The sequence below is a fragment of the Haemorhous mexicanus genome, chromosome 5 (genome assembly GCF_027477595.1).
Source record: "Haemorhous mexicanus isolate bHaeMex1 chromosome 5, bHaeMex1.pri, whole genome shotgun sequence".
In the NCBI taxonomy this organism is placed as follows: domain Eukaryota; kingdom Metazoa; phylum Chordata; class Aves; order Passeriformes; family Fringillidae; genus Haemorhous; species Haemorhous mexicanus.
The window spans coordinates 17,292,334-17,310,614 of record NC_082345.1 but is presented as its reverse complement, the minus strand read 5'-3'; the positions used below and the strand labels follow the sequence as shown (position 1 = coordinate 17,310,614).

General features: G+C 45.3%; 1 protein-coding gene across 2 annotated transcripts in view; it reads right to left on the bottom strand.

Moving 5' to 3' along the window:
* The window catches only part of PARVB (parvin beta), a 50,666-nt gene that overhangs the window by 28,255 nt on the left and 4,130 nt on the right, over window positions 1–18,281 (bottom strand). The window contains exons 1-3 of one of the 2 annotated variants that reach the window (XM_059846151.1): window positions 5,174–5,262; window positions 2,704–2,793; window positions 772–842 (exon numbers count right to left, since the gene is read on the bottom strand). In XM_059846151.1, the coding sequence (XP_059702134.1) occupies window positions 772–842; window positions 2,704–2,793; window positions 5,174–5,210 (198 nt within the window). In that variant the 5' untranslated portion in view covers window positions 5,211–5,262. Of the gene's footprint in view, window positions 1–771; window positions 843–2,703; window positions 2,794–5,173; window positions 5,263–18,281 lie in introns of those variants that run through there. The other variant, XM_059846150.1, reaches the window with a different exon arrangement.

Here is an 18,281-nt window from a genome sequence, read left to right as displayed (position 1 = left end):
GCACAATACTTTTTTGAAAGAGATCCCACCTGTTCAGGCTCGCCATCCCTTCTCTCATGCTCAAGCTCGCACTATGTTAACCCCAACAACTTCCTGCATAGAAAAGGCTCTCCTAAACATGAGTCCGTCAAGAGCAAGCCCTCTGTCATGCCAGGCAGGAACTATGGGCACTGCTGAGTCAGGAAGTCTCATGTAACATCAGCACATCTGGGCACACCGTGTCAACACCTAGGGCAGGTGTGTCCAGCGACAAGACAGACTCAGAACCACCTGTCCCTGACCCAGCACACAGGTAAACTGAGGGCAGAATGTAGGGCAAGAATAACCTCAGTTCCAACTTTCCCAGGACACAAGAGGTCCCTTCCTTATCTCCTAACATTTCAGTCCTACTCTTTCTTCTCCTGAAACCTCACTAATGATTTGCAAAGCTCCTTCCCAGCTTTCAGAAACAGAAGGTACCTACGTTTTATGTGTAGGGACTGCAGACAGACTCAAGCCAAGCACTGATCCTTGCTGTCATCATCACAAGGATAGAAATGGACAGTGGAGCTTAACTCCATAACTCCATGGGCACCCTGACATTCAGCCTTTCCTTGTCCCTCTCATTGTTACTTTTAGCCTTACCTTGTTGTTGACCTTGCTCTCAGTTTCCACAGCTACATTCCAGTAACAAGTTGCCATCCCTCAACTGTGTTCATGGGTGACCAGCTTGCAAATTACTCCAGCTCACTAGTTAAAGGTTTGAAGAAGGACCAAAGATTGATTTCCTACCTTGATCAGCTCCTTGAACTTGGGGTCTTCTTTTGAGTTAGGATCAATCATAGTGCGTTCCTCATTCTCCTCTGTTCAAGTAAGAGGGGAAAACTTAGTGAGCTCCACTTCAAATGTGCCCTGCTGAAACTGCAACAACTCCACACCATTAAGGGACTCGTCAGCTGACCGAGAAATGGCAGTGCCTACTCATCCTCTTAGCCAGGGTGTGTCCGATGACCCCAGTGTCAGGCAGTTTCAGAGACACACAGAAAGCACAGCCCCACTTCCCTAAAACCAGGATTGTCTCCCCTGACCTTCCCCTGCTCTAGCCCCGCCCTATGCAGAATGCTTCAGGAAAATCCCTATTCTCATGTGGGGCACATTCATAGTAACACACTAAAAACCAAAGTGAACTACTTTTATCATTCTCCTCAGTTCGAATTTAACTTCTATTTTGAAAACACCTGTCCCAAATTGCAGCACCTGGAAGAACAGAGTGAGCTTAATGCACTACACTCAGTGCAGTTGCTGAGATCTGGGCTGAGAGTTTGTGCCTCCACCTTCTGGTCCCCCAAAACTTGCTCACACATGTGCTCCTGAGCGCAGGAACTCCTCAACCTTTGATTAAGCTTATGAAATAAAATTACCCCACTTTGTATCAGCTGTGACCGTGCATGGGGGAAGAACATAAAAAAGATTTCACAGGTGTAAAGTCTTCTATTTCTTCTGCTGAGGACATGTGTGAGAAGTGCTCTCTAATGGCCAGAAGGCAGGCCATATTCAATCTAATTTTCCTATTGATTTTTCAATTGTTTCTTTCTTCCCATCAGGACAACAAAGTTTTGGTATCACCATTGGTCAGGCCATTGTCACACTGCTTAGTGGGCCCCTAAAACCTGGCAGTGACCAGCCTACAGTGACTTCCCACTGCACAGCCAAATCTCACTGGTGTCAGATGGGAAACATGACACATCCTGGACACGAGACTGACTACACAGTATTTAGTAACCAGTATCTGACTGGTTACCTTAGACCTCACCCACACATTTCAGGGTCAGTAGTTTTCAGGGCTCTTCATTTTTATCCAAAAAATAAGACTGTGCTACCTAAACACACTTGAAAAATTTTCACAAACCAATGAATAAAACATGAATTCTTTTTCTGCCTTTTTTCCCACCCCGTTCCTTTACTTCCTCATTACTGCCTAGAGTGAGTCAGGCAGTCCATCATAAGGAAGTGACACCCACTACACACCCAAAACACTAACCCTGAACAGGACTTGACCTATAACAGAATATGATTTACCACAAAACTCATGGTGATCATGTCTTTGCAGGACAGGCCTTCAGCAGCAGTACTGCATCTTCTAAAGACATACCCAGCTTTAGTGGTATCCAGAAGACATCACTGGAGACATTCCTGGTCCAGACATATCAACACAGAGCAACCAACACTTCACCTACATCTTAGAAAAAATACTTTGCATTTCCTACTACTCTCCTAATCAGAAAATCCAAATGTATAACACTTTCTCAGTTTAATTTACTATTTTATTATTTATCCTGATGTTTGATTTACTCTTTCATAATTAGCTAGCTTCAACTAATTGCGTAGATTAAGAGATATGTGGCCAGGAAAGACAAAAGTGGTTTATTTCAACAAGTTTCAACACTTTTTGCTATTAAATTATGCTGTTTCTCTTGTAGGGACTCAGAGTGAGGCAATGGGGATGGACATGGGAGAGAGTCCATAAACTACCTCACTTGGTACTGCTCTTCAAACTCCATTTAGACTTTTTAATTTCTAGTCTACAAGTAACATGCAACCTTTTTAATTTGTCACTTCCAATCCTCTGAGCTCCAACTGGACAATCTACATTCTGCACTGAAGCAATGACATGGGGGCCACAGTGGGGCCTTCACAAACCATCCCTGCAGCACGAAACTTTACCTAATAGTGTGTCTTCTGGATGGATGTCCACAGTGCTTGGGCTCATTGGTGCATTGATGGCATTTTTACCTTCTTCTTGGAGATCACTCACTGGATAGAAGAAAAAAAAACAAGATAAAGGTGTAATAAATGCAGAGGTGGTGTATACGTAGGGGTTGGGGACGGCATTCATAATAACAGACAAGGTCTGGTAGATCCATTTTAGAACAGGACCACAGTTTATGGCATGAAGAACTGCAGCCACAGTGGAAAATAAAATCTAAGTATCATCCTTTTATAGCTTCCTGTTAAACAGAGCTACCACAGAAGTGGCTGGAAACTTTTAGCAAGTAAGCCAATTCTGTGGTAAGAACAAGCTCGGAGTGCTTGTTTCTCCAGAAGGAAGGGGTGTGAGCTTTGCCTGCAGGATGGGCCCAACCTAGAGCAGACAACAAACTGTAAAAACAAACCCCTTTTCTTACAGCATGACCACTCATCACCACCCTTTCCAGCTGCAGAACATGCAACTTGCTACTGGCCTTGTTAAATCCTCAGAGAATCCCAGGCAGACCCACCAAATAAAGATGAAAATGTGTTTAATTCCAGTGTTGCCACTTGATGAAATAGATGTGCCATGATCTGGTGAACACAAATTGGAATTTTTTTACTTCAAGCTGTCCTAAACTTACAACTCTCATTGGGAAGCTCAGTAAAGCACGCTTCATAAATAAAATGGATGTTAAAATACTTCCCTGCATCCTGCCATTAGGAAGGAACTAAACTTGAGGACAAACACTGAACAGCTCTTCAGTATTTTCCCAGAGCTTGTCAGTAAGAAAAGCACCAGCATTGCTGTTAACACTTTCCCACTCTCCAAGGCACATCTCCCCTTAAACTCAGATGACATTGGTTACAAGGCATGAAACCACAGCACCCCCGTACTTTCAGTGACAGTTCTGTGTAAGCATGAACTATAATGACTTGTGGCAGCATTTGTGGTAGTGCAGTCTCCTTTGGAAGGGGTCCCACACTCTTTTCAGGGAAAAGCAAGGACTTTGAAATAAATAAAGTTAGCTAGGCAAGCTTTTCTCAGGAAAGAAAAGGAAGAACAGTTAAATAATGGTCACAGCATCCCTGCAAGCTCTCCCCTTCAAGAGCAGCCATTATTCCCCTTTACAACTGGAAGAACATTCCACAAGCTTGACATTAGCATGCAGTCTGTGAAGGTTACAAAACCCTGCATCAGGACTTGCTGTTCTTCTGCCCCATAGAAGTGGAAAAGACAGAGATCCTACTGCCACAGAGGAAGAGAGGGAAGAAGAATACACTGCAATTCCCACTCCTTCCCTCACAGAAAATTGAAACAGGTGCTTAAAACAAGTCCTCACATTTCTTAATTGCAGCCTCAAGAGGTTACTTAATTCTGGTTCACAGCATGGCACTGATCACCACTAAAATCCTTGTTATGGAGTGCAAGCAACAAACCCCAGTCTTGTATTTTGAGACCTGATGGTTTATGCCCCATGGTTCCCCACTGCAAACAGAACACAACGTCCTCAGGCAGAGATTTCTCCTCCTGAATAAAGATGCTGGTACAGAAATTCTTAAGTTCCCCTTTTCAGCATTCCTTCTCATTTTCTTGAAAAAGTCCACAAACAAAAAAGTCAGGGAGCAAGAAGGCTTCATACAACAGATCAAACCAGCTCTAACAACATGCCTTACCCAACCCTGTTTGCATTATTCCCAACTGGAACTTTCTCACCCCAACAACTCCTACATTTTGGTACCACCAGGAGGCACAAGACAATTCACGTGAAAATTGAAGTTTGATTTTTAAAATCCTGCTAGGACTATAAATGCCCAAACTGTAATTAAGTCAGACTCGTTTAGGAACTACCAGCCTTATTTCCAGATGTAGCACTCTTCATTATCACAGCAGCGCTGTCATTCTGGGAATGTCAAGTGTTCAGTGAGTTCAGGGCATCACTGTACCCAGTGCTCTGCAAATGCAGAGGAGAGCTGCTAAGTTCCTCTGGGCAGTGAATGCATGGCACAGTGTATGTATATGAAAAAAAAAAGATGCATACATTTCAAGCCAGAATACTTCTAAATGCAGCTAAACTAGATTTATTCCCAAAAGCTCAAGTAAGGTGATGCACTTATTTTATTTTAATATAAGAATTATCTCTGCTCTTCCTAACAAAAATATCTAGTTTCTGAGCAATTTACTAAAATGGAAGAAAACATTAATGCAAATTTGGGTATTAAGCCCCCATCCCTCCTGACATGAAGAACCACACAAAACCTTCATACTTGTCTTCAGACCATGTGCAGCTGTGCCAGATCCCACGGGACCAAAACATCCTCTCTCACCTTTGCCAGCAAAGCAAGGCTCTGACAGCAGAAAGCTTCCCAAAGCTGCCTCCCAGGGAGAGCCCAGCACACCAGGTCCTCATGAAGAGATTCCTGCCACAGAGGAAGCGTTTCCTACCTCCTTTTTTGCGCCTCCTGCACAGCAGTCCGGCCATCCCAGCCCCAGCAGCAAGGACAGGTCACAGACAGAGCCCATGGGGTGTCTGAATGCTGACGGAGTGGCAGCAACTGGATACGGCACTGCCACCTCCAGACTGCCAAACTGCCCTAATTTGGGCACGGTGACACGGGAGCAGGCACTAAGATCAGCTCCCAGCTGCCGGGGACAGGGGCCAGGAGGGAGGACATAGCAGTTGGCTGTGGTCCCAGCGAGGAATCCCTCCCTGTCCCAAGAGAGCCCAGCACCTGCCTTGGCCCACCCTGGCTGCCTAGGGGCAGGCACCTAGGAGCTTCCCAAGCAAGTCAGCTGCACCTTCTGGTGAAGGCACAGCAGGGTTTCCACAGCTGGTTCCAAGGGACAGACAGGTTCCCAGAGGCAGCATACAGACATGCACCTGCACTCAGAAACACCAATTTTCCAGGGCACTCCCCACACCTGCAGCACTCCAGAAGCCTTTCATGCTGCGCTGGAACAACGCTGAGGACTTTTACCCTGCTCACTGCCCCCAGTATTCACTTATCACTGCTGAGCAAAGAAACAGAAGTAGGAAAGGAAACAGAGCCACAATGCTGGAAAGAAAAGAGAACCTGCAAATGAGCAACCCAAGGCAGTTAATTATCAGGATGGAGCAACAGGTACACTTCTGAGAACCCAAGAGGTATTTTAATGCAAATTTACAACAAAGAATGGCTTTCAGCCCATGCCTTTACAAACCCAAAGGTACTGTAGAAGATGATGGATATTAAAAGATTGGCAAGTACCAGCAGCAGTGACTTTGCTGTGAGGCTCCTATCAGAGCTATTCATGCAAGAGGCAGTGGCTGAAGAGCAGAGCTGTGCTTGCACAACCAGTTATAGTCATGATAGGTCCCACATGAGGTATTACTGGTCCTTGCCTGCCCAGTCACAGGGCACCTTCTTTTACCCTTCCCTTCCCCACAGGGAACAGCTTCCCCTGTGGTGATGGCACAGGTCTTTTGCTCCCAACTCAATGCTGGTGTAAAACACCTTTCTCTAAAGCCTAATCATTCCATTTCAGAGACCAGTCACAGTAAATGTGCAGCATGAAGAGGCAGGATATTGAGAACAGGCTGAAGGACCACAGCTTAATCCAGGCTGGCTTTCAGCAAAAACCCTGTGTTTTCCCCTAAACTAGAAATTTAAAATCACCTGAAAAGGTCACTGCCCTACTGGTCCCCAGGAAAGCAGCAAGGGTTCCTGGCAGCCCTGCAATATTTTGACAATCTCCTGGCAGTGTCAGCAGTCAACATGATTAAGTCACATTGGAAGCTGCGATGGCCTTTCAAACACATTAATAGAATGATCAGATCACACACACACACACAGAACAGAGCACTAGATCTGTAAGCCAGGAAGGCTGTCTCAGACATGGGATTACAGACAAGCTGCACACAGCACAAACAATTAGCTACAGAAACTGCCACCAGACTGTCAAGGATTTCTCAAAAGCCAGGAGATGGCCTTTAAAGTTAGCAGGAGCACTGTAAAAAGATGTCCCAGCTTTCTCCTTTTTAAAAGAAAGAGTCAACTCATATCAACAGATTTCTACCTTCACTCTTAGTGTAATTTTAAAAGGTATCAGCAACAGCACAGGTCACTTCAGTCTTTGCCATTCACAGCCTTGTTATTAAAAATCTGACCACAAGCCTCTGCATCTTACAAAAACAGATGGAAAATGTTACTTAATTTTAGCTCTGGTTATTTCTGACTGCAAGGCTGAATCCCACCCTGCAGAAAGCAGCAGCTGTTGTGACACTGATCCCAGAGTTCCTGTGCTTCCCTCTGCACTCAGCCAGTGCCCAGCTGGCTCAGCAGTGCTGCCTGACCACAACTTTTACATGATGCACTTCCATCTCATGATTCAATCCTAACTTAGGAAGCTGTCAGGTTGCTTTGAGGTCCTTGGATGATGATCTGTCCAGGGAACTTAGTCCTCCTCTCTGGTGGGAGCAGCACACTGACAGCAAACTTGCAATGCCCAGGTAACTCAAAGTGCACAGAAGATCTCTTCCTGCCCCCAGGTTCTTACTGCTTCCCAAGTCTCCTCCTTCTCACCAGAGACAAAACTGTGACCAGCTGCACTTTTTCAGACAGCAACTCACTGCCTGCATTCATATCCTTACAGTCCAGATCACCATGTGCAAAATAGAAAGCCCATATTCAGGACCATTCTTGGTCCTCTCAGAGCAGCAACACGACCCTTATTCACTCACATCTCAGAGGAGAACGTGGATACAGGGCAAATCCCCCTGGTTAAGCAGCAAACCCTTACATAAAAGATTAGGTATCAGTTGGAGCTCCTGCCTTCCATGGGGGAAGTCAGACCAGAAGGCAACAAGTCCCTGAACACTCTGCCGTGCCAACCTCTTAACTTGCTCCTCTGCCTATCACAGACTAACACAGGCAGCCATGCCCACAAATACATTTCTACCTGACAGCTAAAACTCTTACAAAAAGTTGTCTTGAAACCTGCAAGCTTTCTAGGCCCATTTAACAAAAGGCAGTTTTGCTAAATCTCACATTTTCTAAGAAAAACTGATAAACTGAAAGGTTTCAGAACCAGGCCCAAACATGTTGCTACACTGCACTCTTTTCTAGAGCCAAACCACACACAGCTCAGACTACTGATCACTGCATATTTACAAAAGGCCCTGAGCTCTTTTCATAGAGGCTGCAGGAGAAACACAAAGCGGCCATTAACTATAACAGAGGATTAATAATCCCAGGCAGATCAAAGGCAAAAACTTGACTAAATCCACATAAAGGCCCTGTATCAAGGGACGGCATTCAAAGCAGAACTGTGGTAAAAAAACAGATTATTTAAATGCCTCAGCAGGCAAGGCACTTTCAATGGCCAGACTCTAGTACATAAAGAAACGGAAGGGTGTAAAAGAAAAGGGAAATGAAAAGCCAAAGGCAACTTTTAGGAAAGGGCTGTAAATGCTTTTGGTTTAGTTGCAAAGATCAGGCCACACTTGCTTAAATAGATGTGTTAAAATTTACACAGGTAAGTGTAAGTCTTTCTGCAACTGCCAAAAGAAAGATCTCCCTTTTATTTTTGCCAAAGATAAAACATGTATCTGGCATGGTAACAGCATATTCAACAGTTGTGCCAGCTGGGAACATTTAAAAGAAATTTGGGCTTTCTTTTGTTTGTGAGGGTGAAATACTGCTTTTGTATTTTCACAAATAAGAAGGTTCCTTTCTTTCTAGGGAGTTGTCTGGGGGGTGTCTGTGGAAAGAGGATTTCCATTTTTTGGTGGTGTTATGTTGCTGTCTTCATCAGGCAGGGATCCCTTACGGCAAAGAGGCACTCAGACTTCATCTTGAGCCCTACCTGCCACTCACCCCTTCCTTCTGCAGACATTACTGGTTCCAGGACCACATTATGCCACACAGTGGGGAAACTGTCTGTCTGAAAACTATCCAGATAAGAGAGGAAAAAAATACAAAGTTAATTTTCACTGTGTAGACACACAAACATTAATGCTGAGCAAAATTAATTAAAAGAGCCAACCAAAAAAACCAACCAAACAAAAAAATAACCAAAAATAACCAAAAAAACAAACAAAAAAAACAAACAAAAAAGCCCACTCCACCCACAGATAGCAGAAATATCAGTGTGGACAAGAATGGTGTTTTAAAGGATTTGTAAAGTTACACTTAAAAAGATAATAGATGGATACCCTCAAGGATGCAGACCATATAGCTTCTACACTCCAGGACATGCACTTGCTTTGTCCTGAATAGATTGCTTCAGTCCCAAAGTTTTTTGACTGGGAAAAGCCAGGAAAGAATTAAAGCTAAAGAGAACCCTAAAAGCAGCCAGGGAAAGCTACACTCCTTCCCCTGCACCCAAGTTCTACTTGAAAATGGGGAAAATGTACTCTTTCAGCCTCTCCCAGGTATAATTTCCTCCCAACACAGAAAGGGTCATTTCTCCCCACAATATAATGGTGGAGGGTTATGTACTCCCAAGGACACTGCAAGAGCAGCAGAACAACTTCCAGCAGAAGGGGGGATATGGAGCCAAATCTGACATATGAGAGCAGAGGGAAAGTCTGGTAAGAAAAGAAAAGGACTGAAAGAGATGTCCACTCCCTGTAGAAAACCATCAGGGCATTTTCAATTTATTGCCATCCATTTTCCATGAAAAGCTGTGCTCTCCTAGGAAGTCCTTAGCACTCTCTCAGGCTTTGGTGCACTCCAAAGCTGATGGCCACCAGCAGCTGAAGGAACAGCACCTTCATGTCTAGGAACTCAGTCCAAGATCCCAAATGAAGCAAGTTGATTTCCACAAGATGCCAAGCACCAACAAGGCTCCTTTAGCCAAAAGCAACTTTAGAAACCAGAATCAACTCACTGCTTAAGGTATCTAGATTTAATGGGTCGTGAAAGCAAACCAGCAAGGGAGAGACAGCAGAAGCTGTCAGAAGCAGAGCTAACAGCTCTACTCTGGAATAGAAACACCCAACCCATTCATTCAATCGCTGTCTTCTGCAAGAAGAAATCTGAAGAAATCTGGGAGAAAACAGCACTTCAGTTTACAGCCTCCTACAAGCTCTACCTCTGGATCCCACATCCACATCTAACCCTGCTTAAAAAAAGTAATTGCTGCAGCTCAGGCCATCATGTTTTACAAGTGACCAGCTTTCCATTCCTCCACAAACTTTCTTCCACCTCCTCCACGTGGTTTGGCACTTCATTTGTAGGTAGGTAAGTGAATTAACCCCCCTTAGTTATCTGCCAAGCCAGCTTCACCTGCCTCAGCTTTCTGCTCACCCCATATCCTTTGCACAGAGGAAAGAAAAGGTCACCACCACCACAAGTAATCTATTATGCAAATATGAGAACATTTTATGCTGTTTGTTCTTGTGGACATGCCAAGAGAAGTACAGAATAAGAGACTCACTTCTAAAGGGACTGATGGCAAGTGAGCAGCTGCAAGGCTCCATCTTCCACAGCTGACAGGACAGAGCTTGACAGCCAGACTCCAGGGGAATGGAAAGGAGGCTACAGATATGACTTGCACTTCAAAAAAAGCAACTATTTAACTGTTTTGCTTGTGGAACATGATTCTACAGGAAGAACAAGTCAAGATAAATGGCTCTGCAGACCACAAAAACTGCCCCAATGTCACCCAGAAAGACAAGGAAAACCCTGAAAAACAATTACAATGCAGCAACTCTACTTGCAACACACACATTGAGAGTTTGCTAGCAAGTACCAGAGGACCAGTGGAGGGACAGGCCATACGCCAAACTAGAAGCTTTACCCTAAACACTCAACACAGAGTTTTCAGTGTACCAGATCCCGAGGTTGCTCATGTCCAGCTCTACCTTTCCTGTGTCCTCCCTGCACTCAGGGCAGTAAAGCAGTGTATTAGAACTAAGAAAAAAGATCTGTGTAAGTAAAAGCCACAAAATATAAGGGAGTTTTCTCACTGGTTTCTAGACATGTCATATGAGGGAAATTATTTTATTTGTTGCTTTCAGCAGCAGAGGAGCCTGTCAAGACAAGCACTTCAGTGAAAAGCACTACAGACCTCACAATAAAAGCCTGGAACTCAGAGCCCACAACCAGATAAAAGCCAGTCCATGAAAGGAAGGTACAGTGCAGATAGTGGCTGCCATAAAAGCACTTAGATATTTACCTCTGCAGGGTTTAAGTCAGAAATAGCCCCAGCATTTCCTAATGGTGTTGCTGAAGACTCTACGTAGAAAGAGTGGAGCCCTTCAACTGACTTTGCAGCTCAGTCTCCCAAGCACATCCCTCAAGGGATATCAAAATGCAATCATGAGACAAGAGCCAGCCAAAGAATCAAATTAAAACACAAGAAACAAACACAAGTCCAAAGCACAAGAAAACATCACATTTCACAAAGTATCAAAAAGACCTGCCGCTGTTTTCATTCATTTACTTAGTCAGCACACCAAAGTTTCATGGGATTTGCAGTTAGAGCTTTCTGTGGTCCCTTTCAAAGCCTTTGCACTGGTAACACCAGGCCCTGTGAGCTAGAAAAGGTGGTGCTGGACATCTTAAAGTCTTTCAAACTCAGTTACAGCTCAGTCCCAAACCAGGGAACAGGACACATCCCAAAACATAAGACAAAGAGCTCATGCAACGCAGGTGTAGCCCAGAGATCTTCTCCCTTGTCTTCTTGCACCTGTTCTTACTCTGTCCATGACTGCAATGGATATGGAATCTTTCACATTCCCCACAGAGAATCACCCGGCCAGCTATGCTGCAGCATGCTAAACCACCCAACCCCCTGAAACAACAATGCCCATCTCCTATGCATTCAGCACAAGAGTGAAATTCCCCAGCTCAGACAGTTTCAAATTGTGTCTACAGTCTTGGAGAAACTTCTTACCAACCACTGGATCAACAGCAAATGAAGCACTCCACCGAGGATGCCTTCCACCAAGATTCTGGGTAGTATGGCACCTATACCTAATGCCATTCACAGGAAGAAAAGTCCCTCACTAAAATTTCTTTTAACAGATGGAAACAAAAACTTTCTCCCTCAACCATACAGCAGAGAGTGGACACTAAGGCCAGTCCCTCTCATCTTCCCATTACCATCTGTCTCTTTCCTTGAAAAGGGACCCTCAGAAAGCTCAGAAACAGAGAGAAACTAAGAGAACCTTAGAATAATCAGAGAAACCTTCCTTGGAAGGACATAAAAAGTTTGGGTTGAAGCTGGACTGTTGTTGCATTAGGTTAGGTCAGGCACAACAGCTTCTTCCTTGCCACATGCAAAAATAAAACCCAGCCACAGTTCATGTGGTAGACAGCATCAAATCTGCTTCACAGGCAGCACATCTGGTTTGCTCCTGGCACAGCAGGGCCATTTTGCAGCATGACATCCTGGATGCAATTAAAATCCACTTTCCCAATGATATGGCTCCATTACACAAGCTTATTTAATTACCTAATTTCATTACCTATCCTTCCTGTTGCAGAGAACGATGAGGGAGGTAGCAGGAAGAGCCAGCAGATCAATACCAGGATCCAAGTCTGGTTAGGGTCTTTAATTTTGGATTTTTTTGATCATGGATCAGTTTGCATGACACAAAGCCTGTGGTGATAGATGGGATACATCTGTCTCAAAGGGGGACAGAGTCTTTTGGGAGGCAGCTCTGAAGGGCAAATGGGTCCAGGAAGGCTGGACATTCTTCAGGAAGAGTTTATCGCTTTGGAAGGAGGGCAGGCAACTCAGGATGACTACAAAGATGGCATGAGGTTATGAAGGGAGAAAATTAAGGGGGTCAAGGCCCAACTAGAACTTAATCTGGTAAAGGACAATAAAGTCTGCTGTAAAGGGCAAAAAAAATGTTTCTACAAATGCATCTGTAGCAAAACGAGTGCTAAGGAAAATCCCCACCTTTTACTGCATGCAAGGGGGAGACATAATGAAAAAGGCTGAGGAAAAGGCAGAGGTACTAATGCCTTCTCTGCCTCACTCTTTAACATACAGACTGGTTGTTCTCCTTGTACCCAGCCCCTGAGCTGGAAGACAGGGCCAGGGAGCAGATCAAATCCTGGAATCAGTTTTGGGCCCCTCATGGCAGAAAAGACATTGAACGTGTCCAGAGAAGGGAAAGGAGCGGGGGAAGGGTCTGGAGCACCAGGAGCAGCTGAGTGGGGGGCTCAGCCTGGAGAAAAGGAGGCTCAGGGGGCTCTTCTGGCTCTGCACAACTCCCTGACAGGAGGGTGCAGCTGGGGAGAACAGGCTCTGCTCCCAGGGAACAAATGATAAAGCAAAGAGGAAATGGCCACAGGTTGTGCCAGAGGAGGTTCAGGTTGGATATGAGGAAAAACGTCTTCATTGAAAGGGCTGTCAGCTACTGGAACAGGCTCCTTAGGAAGTGTTGGGGGTCATCATTGCTGGAGGTACCTACAAGATCTGTATATGGCACTTGGAGACATGATTTAGGGAGGGACTTGGCAGTGCTGGGGGAACAACTGGACTTGATCTTTTGCAACTTAACTCCAGAATTCTAAGTATCAAGCATCAAGATTCATGTCAGACCAAATTTCGCAGAGTTACCACGCCTATACTTCCAGTGGAACCAACTCACTGTAACAATACTGGGAGCCATACAGTGGGAAGAAGGTAAACTGGAATCCTGAGGTACAATTTCATAACCCTGCTCCTGTGGGAGAATGTTAAGTGGGAAGTGCAAGTGGCTACTTTTTCCTATCAATTTTGAAGAAAATCCTGTCAGTTTTGCAAAGCCTCCAGATCCATCTGCTGGACTAGGCAAGCCAGAGAGTAAACAACACTATTCTATTTTTAAATGGCAGAAGCGTCTACATCTGTTTAATAGCACAAATGCATGCATCTGCCAAACAGACCTAGTGGAACAACACTTTCTGAGGATTACACATTCTTCTATTTAAAGACACTAAAAGAGACACAATACCATGCCTCTATACAGACATCTCCTCATCCAGCTCTCAGTCTCCTTCCTTACTCCAAATAAACTGTGTATGCAACCTTCCCACAACTAATTAAAAATTAGCAGTAAGGCCATATGGCAGCTACAATGGAAAATACACTATTTCTTTTTTCAGTGGATTTCATTATGATTCAACCACACAATGAAAGAAGTACTAAAGAAGGAACTGGGATTCCAGGAGCCAGAACAGTTTGCTTGTTTTATAACCAACATGCAGCATACATTGAAAAGAGTTTTATAAAAGTCTGTATCTGATTGCCAGACAGGAGATTATAAAGAAACCTTTTTTTGACCTGGAGAAACAATCATTGAGAGGCAGAACTGAATTCCCAGTTTTCTCACCACCAGAAAAGCCAAAACAAGATTCTCATCCCATGGCCTCTCCTCTCAGCCTAAGGCCTCTAGAGAGAGACTGTTCTGCAGAGAGTGCAAGGAAATCAGTGTACAGGATTTATAATTAGGAGCCTCATTGTTCCTCCAGGAAGAAGTGACAGTGATTTAAGGGCCTGGAGCCTACAGACCCACTGCTCCCTGTACGTGCTGCCAGGTGTGCCTGTTCTCTCCACATCTGGTTTTCAGAGTAAGGCTTCACCGGATTCAAATCACAAAAGGCTGACACCACGTGTTTTCCATCATCCTGCTCCAGCCAAACTAGACATACACAACAGAAGTCACGAATTTTGGGTTGCAGCTTTTACTTGGCCATCAGAAGAGTACAAATGAGGGAATCTACACCTGAGCACAATATGCTTCACCCTGGAGAGATCACTTGGCCGCTGGCCTATTAGCTGTGCAACACAGAGCTTTCTGTTCCCCCTTGCCATCAGTGCTGTGCCCACTCCCAAAGGCAAACAGTGGTGTGCTTACACACAACTACTGGTTTAGAACCCCTGCCCACGCCACCGAGCAGCCTGTCCTGAGCAGAGCTCCAGCATCCAGGTTCAGGAACTCCTCCTGAAGGCAGCCTGGCAGAACCCCAGGATAAGCAGTGCTGTCCTACTGGTCACAATCCCCTTCATTCCCTTCCACCTCCATCCTCCTCACAACAATTCACACCTCCCTCAGCAGGGAACAAGTGCTGATGTAGCCTATGACACCAACCAGAGAGTGGCATGCTACAGCCACCACAGAATCACAGAACACCCTGAGATGGAAGGGACCCACAAAGCATAAAGGTCTAACTCTGGCCCTGCACAGACACCCCAGCAATCCCACCCTGTGCTTCAGAGTGCTGTCCAAAAGCTTCTGGAGCTCTGGCAGCCTTGGGGCCGTGACCTTCCTGGGGAGCCTGTTCAGTGCCTCACCAATCTCTTGGGAAGAAAATTTCCTAAACTCCAACCTAATCCTTCCCTTACACAGTTCCAGCTGTTCCATGGGTCCTGTCCCTGGTCATACAGGGCAGAGATCAGGGGCTCCCCCTCTGCTGGCCCTAAAGAGGAGCTGCAGCCCCTGGTGAGGTCTGCCCTCAGTCTCCTCCACTTGAAAAGACCCAGGGCCCTCAGCAGCTCCTCATGCTCCTCAAGCCCTCCCTTGAGGGCTTCCCCTCAAGGCCCTCCACCATCTTAGTCACCTCCTCTGGCTGGATGCTTGTAGCCCTCCTCTGGACACAAGGCCTCCACCAGGCAAAGCAAGGGCAAGTCCACACCATCCCTTCTGAGTGACAGTGAACAACTCAGCTGGATGGGCTGTGCCCTGAGCAGAAAAGCTGAGCTTCATCAGTGACAGTGCACAGCACATCTCACAGAGCAGGCAGTGGGTACACAAGGGTGGGGATCAGCAACTACCAAGTTCACCATGAAGAGCTCAAGGCTGGGCAGAGTAAGGCATTGGATATTGTGAGAGCTGAGCAGAACAGAGCCTGTGCCATCAGCCTCATCCCGACACTGGCACAGGTCAGATCATTCTCTGGAGCCACCTCCATGACCTTCAGGTTGGCTTCTCAAACAAAATACCTGGATCCAGTTAGTTCAAAGAATCTGGACGTGTGCTGAAGTTACAATTGCTGTAATAATCAGAGGTCAGCACAAGGAGGAGCCTTTGAGAAACATGGTAAATTTCCTTTCCTTCTTCCTTGCTGACCTCCAGATCTCCTGAAACGGCTGAGAGGAGCTGGAGGGATGAAAAGAGAACAAGACTCCAGGGCTGAGAAGGCACACATAGCCCCTCCCGCACTGCAGGAGTGACAAGGATCACAAATCAATGATGGTACAGGTGAGGCAGAAAACTCCTTCTCCTTGTGATACACACCAGTGTCTCTGTATGGTCACATTCCCCTTTGAGACATCATATCTCAGGCACCCTGACAGAGACAACCTCAGGAATCTTGCAGGCTGAGATTTCTAGTGATGCCCGAGAGATTTGTACACTTGACTGGCTGCATTTGAAAGCTGACAGCAATTTGGCATCCAAATCCTACATGGGCAGCTCTAAAGCAGCAGCTCTGCTGGACTTCCACAGCTACAAACCTGAATCTCCTCAACTGTGACTGGTGTGTGTGCACAAGGCACACACACCAAAGCTCCTTCCAGCTGAACAGCAAAGCTGTGGCTGCTGAAACACCAATTCCTGCAACCAGCAGACTCTGTCTTGCCCTGGGTTTGCCTCAGACCACATAAGCCTGGATCCCTTAGCAGCAAGTTGTTCTGACATGCTTTTGCAATGAGAAAAACTTGCCAGCTTATCTCCCAAATCTCCTAACATCAAAAGACAATCCAAAGCTCAGAGCAGTGCATTGGAAAACTCCACCAGCTCCATCTGTTCTCAGATCCACTGGTCTGTAACAGTCCTTGAAGTACTCAAAAAGGCTTTTAGCACTGTCATGCATAACTATATTCTCTCTTCTGGACTGCCCTGTTGCCAATGTGTACATCAGGAGGATGCATGTATATTAATGAAGTGATCCAATATCCCAACTCTTACAAACACAAGCACACAATCAGAAGATTGATGTATTTATGATAATGCACTGCAGAAGACAGTCTGATGTCCCTGCACAGATTCACCAGTGAGATCAAGAGTCCCTCCTTCACACAGACTTTCTGTGAGTTGTGCTTTGCAGCCCCCTCCCCCCCCCCATTCCCATCAAGTCCATGTGCAGCTCTGCAGTACATCGGAGTCTCACAGGGCTCACCCATAAACTCCTTGGACACAGCCAGATGCCCCCTTCTAAAAGTCTCTCTCCCAGGGTCATAATTAATAAATCCTTTAGAAGAAATTAAAACAGGTATCATTGAACAACTGCTCTGAAATGAGGGTAGACTTCAGGGAGAAAAGGTTTTGGAAAAGTGGAAGTTTTGATAACCACCCCGCTAAGGTTTTACAATGAAGTTTAACAGTATTCTTACAATGAATCTTATTTTAAAGATTGCAACTCTGGGGAAAAAAAAGACTTTTGAATGCCTGTTTTCCATAAAGGAAGGCAAGGCATTCCTTCAACACTACTGAAGAGCTACAGAGCTATTTTGTGTGTGTTGCTGCATCCTGTCTGGAAGAAAACTTGGAGCTGTAATTCCAAGCTCACTTGTCTCACCAGGAGACCGTACCTGAAGCTGCACTGAGTGCAGCTACAGGATGAAAATGTGGGGGTTATGATACTGTTAAAAGCACAATTCTTGTGCATGTAAAGTTCATTTCAGTTGAGACATTGATACAAAATATATTCCCAGTACAGCTTTTGCCAGAATAGAACACACAACCAAACCAGCACCACTCTACCAAGACTGCAAGCAGACCTGGTCAGGCCTGAGCTCTTCAGGAGAAACAGCAATCAGGCTACACAGGTTCCAGCTGGAAATTTAGGTCTGTTTAAACCAGTGGTAGAAAGGATAATAAATCGAGGCTGAAATATGAATATACACGTGTTTGCACAGACTTTCTATATATACACACATATCTGGAACAGTATGTAGCTTCAACATAACTACGACTACTGCAGAAAGGAACTGCAAATTCCTTTCTTAAAGAGCAAGTCATTCTACTTAACTAGCACTCATCTCATCTTCTGTGGGGGTATTTCAGCAGCAGTAGCACATCACAATGCACAGACACACTTCTCCAGCCAAGCATCCTCTCAGTCTGCAGCCAATGTACTCATGTGAAGCAAGACAACAGAATTAGACCCCACTCCTTTTGTATTTTTCTCTCCATCTGCCTAAAAATTCACTGCCACATCCTGTGAGTGCATAAAGTAAATTAAGAAGGGGGTGAGACAATATCAGGACATCTCACCATAACACCAAGACAGTGATCCCAAGCACTTCAGCCTCCCTTGATATGCACAAAACCTTCTCTTTATTCAGCTCCTGTTGCAATAATCCTGCCCTCTGCAGTGCTGTCCTCTCTTTAACTCCCCTCTCCTACTGATTTCATCAGCCACAAACAAACGGCACTTTTCCAGAGCAGATTCCTCAGCCCTGTGCCCACCCTCCATCATGTCACTGGGACATAGCACTAAGCAATTGATTCTGTTTTATTTCTCTCACTGACTCCCCCATATTGACTATACACACCCACAGCTACAATAACAGAAAGCTTATTTAGCCAAACACCTGCGGCCCACATCTTCCATACAGCGTGTCATGA